This window comes from Suncus etruscus, chromosome 1, assembly GCF_024139225.1.
Source record: "Suncus etruscus isolate mSunEtr1 chromosome 1, mSunEtr1.pri.cur, whole genome shotgun sequence".
In the NCBI taxonomy this organism is placed as follows: domain Eukaryota; kingdom Metazoa; phylum Chordata; class Mammalia; order Eulipotyphla; family Soricidae; genus Suncus; species Suncus etruscus.
The window spans coordinates 24,749,046-24,764,862 of NC_064848.1; the positions used below are offsets into that span (position 1 = coordinate 24,749,046).

The 15,817-nt window shown below is 38.0% G+C and overlaps 1 protein-coding gene across 1 annotated transcript in view; it reads right to left on the reverse strand.

Annotated features, from left to right (window-relative positions):
• NAA35 (N-alpha-acetyltransferase 35, NatC auxiliary subunit) overlaps positions 1-15,817 on the reverse strand; it is a 76,904-nt gene that overhangs the window by 21,035 nt on the left and 40,052 nt on the right. The window contains exons 12-15 of the mRNA XM_049784143.1: positions 15,603-15,781; positions 9,719-9,778; positions 6,550-6,656; positions 2,268-2,334 (exon numbers count right to left, since the gene is read on the reverse strand). Of these exons, the coding sequence (XP_049640100.1) occupies positions 2,268-2,334; positions 6,550-6,656; positions 9,719-9,778; positions 15,603-15,781 (413 nt within the window). The remainder of the gene's footprint in view (positions 1-2,267; positions 2,335-6,549; positions 6,657-9,718; positions 9,779-15,602; positions 15,782-15,817) is intronic.

Here is a 15,817-nt window from a genome sequence, read left to right on the forward strand (position 1 = left end):
AGGGTTTCTTTTCTACATATTTCAAGTCAAACATCAATGAAACCTTACTATGCTACTTTAAATATACAAGATAGCTTAATAAGGATTGAGTAAAACAAAACAGCTAACATCTATAATCCCAAAGAAAAATAGTAGGCCTCTGGTTTCAGTCTGCATGACAAATCTGGTCACCCCAGCTAGCTAGAATCAATAAACTTGCTTTAAAAAAAAGTATACATGGGGCTGGAGTGATGGCACAGGGGTAGGGCATATGACTTGCATGCAGCTGACCCAGGACGGACCTTGGTTCAATCTCCCTATCCCCCGGCGTCCCATATAATCCCCCAAGCCAGGAGTGATTTCTGAGCGCATAGCCAGAATTAGGAGTAACCCCTGGGTGTCACCAAGTGTGGCCCAAAAACCAAAGAAAAATAAAAATAATACACATAATGTCACATCCCCACATTTTTTTAAAGTATTTATTCCAAATATTCAAATTGTATTTCTTACCTGAAAACAATGAATAAAGTTCTTCACTTCCTATTCTATTTAAATAGTCTCACAAAAAATAAATTGCATTTCACTAATCTGACAACAAACTAATATGATAGACCGATACAAGGAGCTATGGATAGTAAAATTTTTATAGCCTATAATAGCTTTTGTTCTATATATTTGACAGATCGAAGCTCATTTCTGAAAGCTTATAAGAGTTTTATAAAAATAAAATATTAATATTTACTTTTAATGTTTAAAAAAAGCTTATATAGTAATCTGCCTGAAAATTATAAAATGGTAAAAATAAAATTTGTTTTTATTAATGATTCTCTTTTCATTATACCTTGTTGTCTTTCTACAACTTGAAAAGTGAAATTAAGACCCAAACAGCTGATTTGAGGTTTTTAAGAGAAATTCTTATATATAAGATGATTTTTAATCAGTTTAATCCTTTAAAAGGTTTACCTTTTATCCTAATTGAGACTTAGAAAAAGTTTGTGATCTCATCTAATAAAATCTCGATTAACTACCATCCTATTCATTTACTAAAAAGAAAAGTGCAAGGGATGCTACTTTTGTTCTTATGGTCTAAGCAGGGGTCTCAAACTCAATTTACCTGGGGGCCGCAGGAGGCAAAATCGGGGTGATCCTTGAGTGCAAAGTCAGTAGTAAGCCTTGAACATTAGGAGGTGTGACCCAAACAACTAAAACAAAACCAAACAAAAAAAGATTCCTCTAGGGCAGGGCCACAAAATGTTGTACGGAGGGCCGCAAAAGGCCCGCAGGCTGCGAGTTTGAGATCCCTGGTCTAAAGTAAAGTTTTTTTTCTTTTTATTATAATTTTTATTTTGACCAAAGTGGCTTACATATCTTTCACAGTAATATTTTAAGTACATATTAACATTGAATCAGGGGAATTCCCATCACCAAAGTTGTCCTCCCTCCACCCCCATTCCCATCTTGCATCCCATATACCCCACCCTCACACCCCAGGCTGCTAGTATAAGTGGTCCCTCTGTGTCTAGCTTCCTACTTAGTGATCATACAACTGTTTGGTCTTGGTACCCTCCATTATTTCCCCCTCTAATGAGAGTCGGAACTAGATAGTTCAAGTTATGTGGTTTTGTTTTAAAAAAAGAAAAGCAGGGCCCGGAGAGATAGCACAGCGGTGTTTGCCTTGCAAGCAGCCGATCCAAGACCAAAGGTGGTTGGTTCGAATCCCGGTGTCCCATATGGTTCCCCGTGCCTGCCAGGAGCTATTTCTGAGCAGACAGCCAGGAGTAACCCCTGAGCAACACCGGGTGTGGCCCAAAAACCACAAAAAAAAAAAAAAAAAAAAAAAAGAAAAGCAATAAAATGGGGTAAAAATCAAATAAGCCGAAAATGGGCGGAGTCCTAGAGGCTCTCAACCTCCATTTGAGAGAAGAAAGGGAAAAAGGAAGTGAAACACCACAACAATACAAAAGGAATTATCAACTAAAAAATCTAGTGAGCACTACTGCAATGAAGACAAGCACCACTAAAGTTTTTATATTGATTTACAAAAAAGGTAATTACTATTTTACCAGTATTTCTGTGGTTCCTAAGAGTAAAAGCTATCAAAAGTTACCAAAAGGTGCCTCGATATCTAATAATCTACCAGAAAAATTACAGGTTATGAGTCTTATATAAAAGAATACTGAAATTTCCCATTAATTCAGTTAAATGATTAAATGAAAAACAGCATACACAATGTTACACTCCACAATTTTTAAAGTATTCATTCCAAAGATTCAAATTGTATTTCTTACCCGAACACAGTGAGTAACAAAAGAGTCAATACAATCCTTAGCCTGGTGATTATTATATAGGCAGCACCTGTAAGATAATATTTAAATTCAAAATTTTTGAGCCAGAGATAGCATAATAGCAGACCCTGGTCTATCCCCAGCATACATGGTCCCCAAAGCATTGCCTGGTACAGCCCTGGAGGCCCCTGACCACTGAAAAGGATAGCCCAAAGATCCAGAGGGCCATCATACTGAACTAATAACTAATAAGGACTACTCTAGGTCTCCTAACTGCATTTAGAGACATGGCATATTTTTTGTTTTTCAAGTTAAAGGTTTTTGACAGCCTTGATCCAAGCAAGTCTACTGGCACCATTTTTCAACAGCAAGTACTCCGTTAGGTGTCTCTGCATTACATTTTGTTACAATACATAAAATTTGTTAAAAATCATTAGAATATTTTACACTTCTTCAGTAAGTCTATTATAGTGACCTATGATCTTTATAGTTACTACTAGGGTTATACAATATGACTGTGACCTTATTAGATGTGTTACGACTTCTTCACTGACCGTGACCTTGAATAACTTCAATTTTCAAGTCATCACTTAATGAACACATCTGATAAGACTTTAACTGCAACACTAATTCCTCAGAATCCCTGACGCAAAGGCTGGGAAAGCCAACTAATAAAGATCTAAGATGTCATTAAGACCATTCAAAATTCAGGAGCTCAAAATGTCAGCATAGAAAACTTCCATGAATGACTTTCAGGAATTCAAGATTTCATATGAAGAGGAAGTAAGAGAAACATTTTCTTTTACTAGTGTAGTCTGAACTTAAGCCTACAATATTTTCCAAGAAAAAATTTCAGGTAATTTTAATTATTTCACAGGAATTTTTATTTTCTGTTGTAACCATATGTAATTTATAGGTCAATTTTTTTTAAAAAAACAAGCTACTTATCTTCTTTCCCTTTTCCTTTTCCTATGAACCAGTTGTCTTTTTTTTTTTTTTTTTTTTTTTTTTTTTTGTGGTTTTTGGGTCACACCCGGCAGTGCTCAGGGGTTATTTCTGGCTCCAGGCTCAGAAATTGCTCCTGGCAGGCACAGGGGACCATATGGGGCGCCGGGATTCAAACCGATGACCTCCTGCATGAAAGGCAAACGCCTTACCTCCACGCTATCTCTCCGGCCCCCAACCAGTTGTCTTGTTAAGTGCTAATTTAATAGGCAAAATATTTCGCAAATCTGTCCTCTCCTTTATAGTTCCAAAATGTATTGCTTGATCTTTCAGCATACTATCAAATCATTGTAGTTTAATCCATGCTTCCATTATCACTATCAGCAAGTTTCCTATTTAAAAAGTAAATACTACAAATTTCCTCCTAAAAATTGAAATATTTCTCGAAGTCCACAAAGACCAGTTTTTACCAAGCCATTCAAGACTTTTTCAAGTATTATCCCACACTATTTTTTTTTTTTTTGGGTCACACCCGGCAGTGCTCAGGGGTTATTCCTGGCTCCAGGCTCAGAAATTGCTCCTGGCAGGCACGGGGGACCATATGGGACGCCGGGATTCGAACCGATGACCTCCTGCATGAAAGGCAAACGCTTTACCTCCATGCTATCTCTCCGGCCCCCTATCCCACACTATTTTAATCATTCAACTCCTATTTGTTTTTTTCATTCATTCAACAGAAGGTTTCCTGTGTGTTTGTTGTATGTTAGACACCATTTAGCAATTATGACACTAGTAAAAAGACAACCAAACTAGCCTGCTCAAACTTGATTAAGTAGATATTCTAACTGGCTGGGAGGGACAGGGGGAAAGAAAATGATCAATGAATTTAAGGCATATAAAGACAAATAGGGTAAAAAATTATATAGTACTTAAGAAAATAACAAAAACTTTTATGAATCATATGGGAACGTGATCAACACTGAGGATGCCTGTTTGTATTGCTCAGATATGGTTATTAACTGAGAAGTCCATGTAAATTCTCAAGCTCTCTTGTCTCTTCGTATAACACAGTTTTCTACTATATTTTTCCATCTGTTTTATGCTTTGGTTTTGGGTGCCACATCTGGCAATGCTAGTATGATGCCCAGTATAATGCTGAGGTATTAGGGAACCATGTGATGGTAAAGAATACAGGTGGACTGTCCTCTTATATGAAAAGCATGTACTCCCATCAATTAAGCTATCTCCCTGTCCCTAATTCAGTTTCCTGACAAAATCAAACTAGAATCATTTGTCATTTTCTATAGAGTGCAGTTTTGAATTTTTTTTTCATGTTCCATTCACCCATAGTTGTGTTCATTCTTTACATGCACACACTTGTGTTTGCCATTTAACTATCACTCAGGACCCTTCTGTGACTATTTTACCTTTTTTTTTTTTTTTTTTTTTGGTATTTGGGCCACACCCAGTGACGCTCAGGGGTTACTCCTGGTTCTGTGCTCAGAAATCGCTCCTGGCTTGGGGGACCATATAGGACGCTGGGGATCAAACCTAGGTCTGTCCTAGGTCTGCTGTGTGCACGGCAAATGCCCTACCCCTGCACCACTGCTCCAGCCCCATTCTGTGACTATTTTAATGATATTTATTTACATGAATCTTTTTTTTTGGGGGGGTGGGGCATATCTAGCAGTACTCATTCCTGGCTTATTCCTGGCTCTGAGATCAGGGAGTGAATAGGTGGTGCTAGGGATGAAGCTGGGATGGCTACAAGCAAAGTTCTACCCATTGTACTATTGCTACCACCCCAATTAAATGATCTTTATCTCAAGATTTGTTTCTAGAGAATCTAACCTGAGGAGGAAACCAGTTTTATGTAAGCTGTGGGCTAAATTATTCAGCAAATTGTTGGTGAGAATAACAACCAACTCCTTTTTTTTTTTTTTTTTTTTTGGCCACACTCAGTGACACTCAGGGGGTTACTCCTAATTATACGCTCAAAAATCGCTCCTGGCTTGGAGGACCATATGGGATGCCAGTAATCGAACCCAGGTCCGTCCTGGGTCAGCCACATGCAAGGCAAATGCCCTATTGCTGTGTTATCGCTCCGGCCCCTTCTTTACAAACCACTAACTCTTCTTAAAATACTATCATATATATTCACATAAAGATTTGTTGCTAGAAAATAATGGCTTCCAAAAAAAAAAAAAGGGGGGCCGGGAAGGTGGCGCTAGAGGTAAGGTGTCTGCCTTACAAGCGCTAGCCAAGGAACGGACCGCGGTTCAATCCCCCGGCGTCCCATATGGTCCCCCCAAGCCAGGGGCAATTTCTGAGCACATAGCCAGGAGTAACCCCTGAGCGTCAAACGGGTGTGGCCCAAAAACCAAAAAAAAAAGAAAATAATGGCTTCCCCTCTCAGCAACAGAAAAGATCACAAGTTCTTAAGACTCAAAATACTTATGCAAATCACTGAAAAGATAACATTTTCCAATTTATAAAAATTTAAGTTATGGAGTAAGAAATAATACAGGGGTTAAAACTCCTTTGCAAATATATATATATATATATATATATATATATATATATATATATATATGGGCCAGAGCAACAAAGGAAGCCCCAGCTTCCTTTACACACAGCCAACCTGGGTTCAATACTCCAGGCATTCCATATGGTCCCCTGAGCCTGCCAAGATTGATTTCTGAGCATAGAATTACGGGTAACACCTGAGCACCACTGGGTGTGGCCCCAAAACCAAAAACAAAAACAGTAACAATGAAAAAAAATCTTCTTAGCATTTAACTGACCCTGATTTGATCCACAGTGCAACAGACTGTCTTGGAACACATGAGTTATTCCTGAGTATGACTGGTGTGGCACTAAAATAAAAAAAAATGTTTATATACTAAAATGCCTCCATAAAACTGTGCTTTGAGGGCCGGGCGGTGGCGCTAAAGGTAAGGTGCCTGCCTTGCCAGCGCTAGCCTTGGACGGACCGCGGTTCGATCCCCCGGTGTCCCATATGGTCCCCCAAGCCAGGAGCAACCCCTGAGCGTTACCGGGTGTGGCCCAAAAACAAACAAACAAAAAAAAAAAAAAAAAAAAAAGCTATGCTTTGAACATGATAAGATACAAGTTACTGATTTTCTGAAGATCCTTATAAATTTGTCTTATCAAAGCCTGTTTAAGTCAAAACAATACGTGATATAAACCATTATTCCTATAACTAAGTTTCAAAATATTAATATGGAGATTGTTTTATGCTCTGATTATTAAGAAGCAACTTTCAGAAATGTGGGATTTTAGAAAGCATGTATACTACAAATTGTTTCATGACACTTACTTTGGAGAAAGCACCGGAGGACTAACAAAAGACCGAAGTGCATCTTTCACCATGTCTTGCATAAGATGGGTTCCAAAAACTTTTTTGTTATCTACCAAAAAAGTGGTCTTAAAAGAAATGGTACATATTAGCAATACTGACACTATGTAACAATTCGAACATGTCATTACTTTAAACTGAATTCAGTAAATACCACAGAATATAAGAGATTAAACAAAGTCGTAGGAGTTGAAGCAATATTACAGCAGGTAGGACACTTGCTTTGCATGAAGATATTCCTGGTTCAATCTAGGCAACCTGCCAAGAGTCCACCAAGTCCTACCAAGTGACCCTGAGCACAGAGCCAGGAGTAAGCACTGAGAACCATTAGGTGTGGCCCCAAAACAAAGTGCAGGAACTTAGATTTATACATATTTAACTATTCCACTTTTTCTATTTTATTGTAATTGTGATTATAGTTTTATTAAATTTTTAAAATTTGAATTAAAGTTTTTATCACACCTGGGATTTGACCTGGGATTTTGAATGATTAAGACATTCCTGATCTTTAAATTTTTTTTAACTTTTTTTTTTTTTTTTTGGGTTTTTTGGGCCACACCCATTTGACGTTCAGGGGTTACTCCTGGCTATGTGCTCAGAAATCGCCCCTGGCTTGGGGGACCATATGGGACGCCAGGGGATCGAACCGCGGTCCTTCCTTGGCTAGCGCTTGCAAGGCAGACACCCTACCTCCAGCGCCACCTACCCGGCCCCTTTTTTAACTTTTTTTTTTTTTTGGGTTTTTTTAATTTTTTTTTTTTTTTTTTTTTTTTGGTTTTTGGGGCCACACCCGTTTGATGCTCAGGGGTTACTCCTGGCTAAGCACTCAGAAATTGCCCCTGGCTTGGGGGGACCATATGGGACGCCCGGGGATCAAACCATGGTCCTTCCTTGGCTAGCGCTTGCAAGGCAGACACTTTACCTCTAGCGCACCTCACCAGCCCCTGATCTCTAATTTTTTAAGTGAAATAACATTATGTAAGTTTGAGATATGATTATAAATTAGTGTTTCTATGTTATGATTTTTGTTTGTTTGCTTTTTTGTTTTTTGGGCCACACCTGCTGATGCTCAGGGGTTCCTCCTAGCTATGCCTTAGAAATCACTTATGGCGGGGCCGGTGTGGTAGCACTAGAGGTAAGGTATCTATCTATCTGCCTTGCCAGCGCTAGCCTAGGACAGACCATCGTTCGATCCCCGGTGTCCGTCTGTCCTATGTTATTGCATGCAAGGCAAACGCCCTACCACTTGTGCTACCACTCCGACCTCAATGTTATAGTATTGTTTTAAAGTTTTTTATTTCTGTGTTCAATGAAAGTATACAGAAACAAAACTGCTTTTTGTTATTGACCTCTACCCTATAAGGGAAGTTTTAAGTTTCTTTTCAATCTACACAGAAAAACATGGCATATGTAAATAGTGTATTCCAGGGGTGGCGAAATGTTCGACACAAAGAGCCAAAATTTTTAAACTGTGAGAGTCAGAGAGCCACACACCATGCAGTGACCTACCAAACACTCACAAACACTCACACAAAAGCATCTAATTTTAACAATAATCTATTAAACACATATTACATTTTGCCATTTTGAGTGAAGGTAAAAATCCTGCAGTGATGGTGAGGGTGTGCTGTGTCCTTCACACTAAGAACATGTGCCACACAGGTTCCCTAGCTTGCTGGCCCGTGCAGTTGTTTCTGAGGGATGGGAGACGGGGCTCCACACTTGGAGATCTCTCCTCAGAGGTCCCTCCTCAGAAGCAGCAGAACAAAATCCAAACTTGGCAAAGAGACACAGTATATAAAATAATGAGAAGAGGCAAAGAACGCATTCATTTTGGCCGGGAGCCCATGCCGCTCGAGAGCCTTGTGTTTGCCACCCCTGGTGTATTCCTTTCTCAACCATGTACCTTTTCTTTTTCCTGGCATTTTTCAATATGCAGTATGTGTTGAGTAGGGACAAGAGGGTTAAGAGCATACATTCTTGCTTCCTTTTCAATATAAAGGTGATTTAATCTTTCATAATTATTTTAGTTATAGCCTCTTGTGTATGTCTTTTATCAGGTTAAAAGGCATTTTATAAAAATCCTGTTAATAGGACTTTTGGGGGGTGGAAATTTATTTTGATTTTGGTTTTTGGGCCACACCCCTGGATGCTCATGGCTGGAGGTATGCTTAGGATCACTCCTGGCAGTGCTTGGGTGACCCTGTTCTATTATTAGTTTTGCTAAATATTTGAGTAGTAATACTTAGAAATGAATGCTAAATTTTGTCAAGTGGTTATCCTTAAAATCTACAGCAATTTATTATTCAAATGCTAACCACTCCCATATTCCCAATTCTGTATTCCTAAAATATAGTCCATATGATTGTAATCTTTTTGGGGGGCGGGGGAAGGGTCACACCGGCAGCAGTCAGGGTTACTCCTGGCTCTATGCTCAGAAAATCGCCCCTGGCAGGCTCAGGGGACCATATGGGATGCTGAGATTCGAACCACCATCCTTCTGGATGCAAGGCCTTACATCCATGCTATCTCTCCGGCCCATGACTGTAATCTTAAGATTTTGAAGCCAAGAAGTTGTTTATAATATTCTCATAAAATACTTTAATGAATGTAGGAACTTTAGTTAGTACACTGTCTTTCATTCCTAATATTATTATTCCACATTCCCCTCCCTTTTTTGTTCAGAGGTTCATGAATTTTATGGATATTTAAAGAACCAAGGGCCAGAGAGATAGCATGGAGGTAAGGCGTTTGCCTTTCATGCAGAAGGTCATCAGCTCAAATCCCGGCGTCCCATATGGTCCCCCGTGCCTGCCAGGAGCAATTTCTGAGCATGGAGCCAGGAGTAACCCGAGTACTGCCGGGTGTGACCCAAAATCCACAAAAACAAAAACAAAACAAACAAACAAAAAAACCCAGATTCTAATTGCATTAAACACATTTTTACTATTTAAATTTCCTATTTTGCCAGTTTCTGCTATTCTGGAATTTCATGGCTTTAACATGTTTTGATTTTGATTTTTCTTTTCTTATTTTTAAAGCATAAATTTAAATTAGAAATTTCAGATTTTCCTATCCTAATCAACATTTTAATGTTATAAAATGTCCTCTATACACTGAAAACACTTACTTGTAATAGAGATCTTGAAAGAACACATGGTGATTGTTCACTAAATTCACAGAAAAAATCCTAAAAGTTAAAAAACAATGTTAGTAATAGATTAAATAAAAACTGGGGACCAGAAAGCTAGTACAGGGGTGAGGTGTTTGCTTTGCGCACAGCTGACCCCGGTAAATCCAGGGTTAGATATTGTCATACATATTATTTCCTGAGCACAAGCGAGAGGGATCCATGACAAGAAAGCAATAAATAAGCCTGAACAACACCTAGTGGGCTCAAAATAAATAATGAAATAACATTTTTGTTAGATCCCTGGAAGTATACTCTACTAGGATTATAATATGAAAAGCAGTTAAGACCATTTATAGAAGAATTATCTAATTATTATCAATGGGAAGATGAGTAATGCTAGGCTCGCTAGCAATGACAGTACTGTGCACAGTCCAAACAGTTCATGGACCAAAGGACCACAATTGGTGATGCTCAGCGGCCACCTTTATACCTTACAATACTGGGAATTATGTAGTGCTAAGGATCAAACTCCTGACTTCATATATGTTAAGCATGTGTTCTAACACTTGAGCTAACTAACCCCAGACTAATATTTTTAAGTGATGAATAACAACATTATGTGAATACCAATATTGAATTGGTATATCATAAAAACAATTGCATCAATAATTACAACTTATGGCAAAAGTTTACTTCCTATATCACTAAATTACCAAATAACCAGAGATACAGTATAGACAGTAGGATACTTGCTGTGTATGCAGCCAACCCAGGTGCAATCCCCAGAACCTAATTTGGTATCCCAAAACCATTAACAGTGATCCTGAGTGCAGAGCCAAGAGTAAGACCTGAACACTAAGATATGGCCCAAAACAAAACACTGAGATGTTAACATCTATCAACAAAAAAAATAGTAATTATATCAACTTCACACTTTCTTCCATTTTTCAAGTTTTGGACTAAGGTACAACATCCACATTTTAACATTTGGATCTGGGTTTGAAAGGACAGGGTGTGAACACCTGTGAGTTTGCTGTAGCAAATTAAGGTAGTTTCCTTACCTGGAAACAGATATATTATATATATATATATAATATATATATAGAAAAGAGTCAGGGGTTTCAAACTCAATTTACCTGGGGAACACAGGAGGCAAAGTCGGGGTGATCCCTGAATGCAAAGTCAGTAGTAAGCCTTGAACATTGGGGGGTGTGACCCAAACAACTAAAACAAAACAAAACAAAAAAAGATTCCTCTAGGGCAGGGCCACAAAATGTTGTATGGAGGGCCGCAAACAGCCCACTGGCTGCAAGTTTGAGACCCCTGGTAGGTAACTTTTTCCACTGAGCGCTACTATTCCTAGGACATATGGGATGCTGGGGATCGAACCCAGGTCCGTCCTGGGACAGATGCATGCAAGGCAAACGCCCTACCACTACACTATTGCTTCAGACCCAGCTTATGCTCATTTTTTAACACGTTTTAGCGAGGTTCTTTTTTCTAGTCACTAAATTCAATGAACATTTGTATTGAACTTTATTCATCTCTCAGTAGCACCTGACATGACTTCCCTCCTGAAACAATTTTTAATTTATTTTCACAAATTTCTTTCTTGATGGATACTTCTCAGCCTATTCTTCAGATTCTAAGTTTAGTTCTAGATTATCTTTTCATTAAATATATTTTCCTTATAATCATATCCCTATGCATATTCAATTGCTATCTATAATTCCAAAATATTGTAACTCTAGTACATACTTCTAAACTCTGTTTACAGCCAATATCTACTCTTCCTTTAAATATTTCAAAGACCCTTAACAAAGACCCTTATTTGCCCATCAAAGATCCCCTTTGTAAATTCCCATTTCAATAAAATCGCAGCAACCTTGTAAGTTCAGAAAGCTATACACCTTCCTGAGAGTTATCATATATCTCATTTACCTCAAAGAGAACTAAAGTCCAACTACTTATCACCTTCCAGCTGTCTTCTAATCCAAATGACCATTCTTTCTCCCTTGGACATAAACAAAACCTATTTTTTAAAATTATCCCACCCCATGATTACTCTAGTTCCCTTATAATCTTGTTTCTACAATGTAGTCAGATCTTCATAAACTTTACCCAAATATGTCACTGTACTGACCCATGCTAATCTAGCACAGAACGCTAATATTTTCTTTTGTCTTATAATAAAGATTAAAATCCTTATGGCGTCCTTGTTTGACATGTCAAATTCTCTGGCCTCATCAAATTCTCCTTTCCTATCACTATTTGTTTTTTTCAGTTTCTCAAATGTATTATTTTCTTTCCCATCACATGGAAGCTCCAACTACCTTTAATTGAAACTGAGCATTTAGTGTCCCCCAATGAATATCCATCTAATCTTCAGATCTTAGTTTTACCCTTAATTCCTTTAAGTTCTCTAAGATATGGCCCAAAACAAAACACTGAGATGTTAACATCTATCAACAAAGAAAAAAAAAGTAATTATATCAACTTCATACTTTCTTCCATCTTTCAAATTTTGGACTAAGGTACAACATGCACATTTTAACATTTGGATCTGGGTTTGAAAGGACACTAAAGTCCTTTGATCATGAAAGTCAGTTCTTTTCATAACATTTTCTGTAGTTAAATTCTATAATCATGTCAATGATTTCTTTTTGTTGTTACTGTTCTTGTTGGTTTTTGTTGTTGTTGTTTGGGTCACACCGGCGGCACTCAGGGGTTACTCCTGGCTCTGTGCTCAGAAATTGTTCCTGGTAGGCACAGGGGACCATATGGGGTGCCAGGATTCGAACCACCATCCATCCATCCATCCTGGATCGGCTGGTTGAAAAGCAAACACCTTACTGCTGTGCTATCTCTTCGGCCCGCAATGACTGATTTCTATTTCATGCTACATGATAAGTCTCAGCAATTTGAATGATAAACATTTGGGGGGTGGTGGGCCACACCTGGAGGCACTTAGGGGTTACTTCTGGCTCTGCACTCAGAAATCATTTCTGGAAGGCTTGTGGGACCACATAGGAAGCTGGGAATTGAACCTGGGTCCATCCCTGGTCTGCTGTAAACATTCTACTGCTGTGCTCTATCTTTCTGGCCCCCAGTGATAAACTTTTGATCATTGCTATATACTCAAACAGAGCACAGTGCCTACTACAATGCAAGTACTAAATGTTGGCTGAATTGATGAATAATACATGTATAGTCATTTGAATAATTGATCTATACTCTATATTTTATTGCTACTACATATCCACGCGGGATTAAAATTCATTATCTCATTTAAACTAAGTATCATAATTACTTCATAATGTCAAAAAGCATTATCTTCTACAGTCCTAATTTATGTATCCCTTCTTTAAATTTTCTCCTTGCCATTCCTTATCTCTATCTTTTTTTTGGGGGGGGAACCACATCCCAAAGTGCTCAGGAGGTACTCCATGCTCTGTGCTCAAGAATTACTCCTGAAATTGCTCCGGGAAACATATGAGGTGCCAGAGATCGAACCCATGTCAGCTGCGTGCCAGACAAATGCCCTACCTGTTGTGTTATCACTCCAGCCCCACATTACATTATTTTTAAGACAGAATTCAAAGGATGATGTAGAAAACATCCATTCAGTACAGCTTTGATGACTCTTCTATTTTCCTATGCTTAATCTTTAAGAGTCACTGAATCACAAAATACATATATTTTAAAACTTTTGAGAGTCACTAGAGTACAAAATAACAATTATTTCATTTTATCAACTTTTCATGTTGTTATATATTTTGTTTAGTTACAAACTGTCTTTAATAACTATTAGGCTAACTAAGTTATTTCTTTTAAAATATATATGCCCTTTCCCAAATTTCACTAGTATGCTATCATCCAGCAGCTTTTTTTTGTTTGTTTGTTTTTTTGTTTTTTGTTTTTTTTTGGGCCACACCCGGCGACGCTTAGGGGCTACTCCTGGCTGTCTGCTCAGAAATAGCTCCTGGCAGGCACGGGGGACCATATGGGACACCGGGATTCGAACCAACCACCTTTGGTCCTGGATCGGCTGCTTGCACGGCAAACGCCGCTGTGCTATCTCTCCAGGCCCTTATTTTAACAACAGATTTATGTACCGTATTTGCCGGCGTATAAGATGACCCCCTAATTTTGCAGTTAAAACATAGGTTTAGGCTTATATCTGCTGTATCAGACAGAATGTTCCTGTGCTGCAACTGTATGTACCAGTGAGCCAATCATAACAAGCAAAGGTTCAAAGGTTATACTGTCAAAGACTTCCTCTCTGACTCTGGCCAATCTGAGCAGGTTTTGACAGTGTAGATTCGGGTCTAGAACATTGTCTAATTTGTATGCATCAAAAGCCTGCTTGGATTGGCTGAGTTAGAGAGGTGGTCCGAGCAGCCTTGCAGTGACTGGTGCAGGATCGAGTTGGAAAATTCGTTTTGTGGCAATATTCAATTTTTGTTTAGCGGCATAGTGAAACACTTTTTGGGATATACTTGGCGTATAATACGACCCCCAATTTTCGGTTGACTTTTTTTTGTTTCAAAAGTCATCTTATACGCTGGAAAATAGGTAGGCTCTGACAATGTAGTACTTTATTCTCCATAACTTCAATATTTTTCCACTTATTCCAGGGGGGATTGGACCACACCTGGTGATACTCAAAGGTGCTTGTAGAGTGTGAAGTGTCAGTAGTAGAATTCTAGGAATGTATAGGAATATAATTTGTCATCTCATGGAGCTTATGTAAAGATGCAATATAGGAGTTGGGGAGATAGTACAGCTAGTAAGGCTGCGTTGCATGCAACCGACCCGGGTTTGATATGGTCCCCGGAGCCCTGGCAGGAGTGATTCCTGAGTGCAAAACCAGAAGTACACCCTCAGCATCACCAGGTAATGGCCCAAACACCTTAATAAAAAAGATGCAACTGAGAACAAGGAAGAGACTTCACAGAGAAAAGAACAAAAGACTACAATTACTGTATTATTGGCATGGAGGAGAAATAATAGCTAAATGTAGTGATGCAAACTACTTGTATCTAAACAACAGCATTTTATGCTTCAAATATTGAAGTATTATTTAATATTTCCTGTTAGTGTTATTTCTAAAACAATGAAAATGTCATAAATGAAATTCAATAAACTAAAATAAGCATTGTTGTCTTATAAGTCATTAAGATATTCTAGAAATATATGTATTTGTGATATAAAAATAAGTTAATAATAAAAATAAAAGAAAAATAAAGTAAATAGAAAAGCAGGTAACCGAATACTATAACATATTTTTATTTGTTTATTTTTGGGTCACTCTCAGCAGTACTCAGATCTTACTTCTGGCTCTGAGATTGGGGTTCATATATGGTGCTGGAGAATAGAACATGGCTCAGCCACATGCAAGGCAAATGCTTTACCTATAGTAGTATTATTCTGGCCCCTATGGTTAAATTTTTATGTAAAAATATCAATTTAGGTATATACATAGACAAGGTTTTGAAAACAAAAAAAGATTCAAACTCCCATTTATAATATTATAAACATATATCACTAAAATGGCAAGTATAAAATTTTATGAGGAGTAAATATGTATCTCCTTTTAAATTTTGTTTTGTTTTGTTTTGTGCCATACTGGCAGAGCTCAGTGTTTACTCTTGGTAAGCTCAAAGGACCATACAGTTTCAAGGATTAAACCTGAGTCAGATACTGGCAAGAAAAATGCCTTATCTGTTGACCTATTGCTCCAGGCAGGGGGTTAAATATGTATCTAATATATACCACAAAAACATATTTTATATATACTGCTTAAGCCTTAGCTATTCCTAAATCCCTTACCTATCAGAAAATACTCCTCTTTAAAAAGAAATAAAGTATTCGTACTTACCAGAATACAATGCAAATTTGGTAAATTGACCACCTCACAGACAGTTTTTATTCTTTCTATTAATCTTGAAAAATAGTTGACCATTTCTTCCCTTTTAATTATTTTTGCATATCGAGGAAAGGTGGGTGGAAGTAGTCTCTGGTTAACAAGAGGCTCAAAACCCATCATAATTGGATGATCTAAAAAAAAAAAAGTTCAATGACTCTCTATTTTCC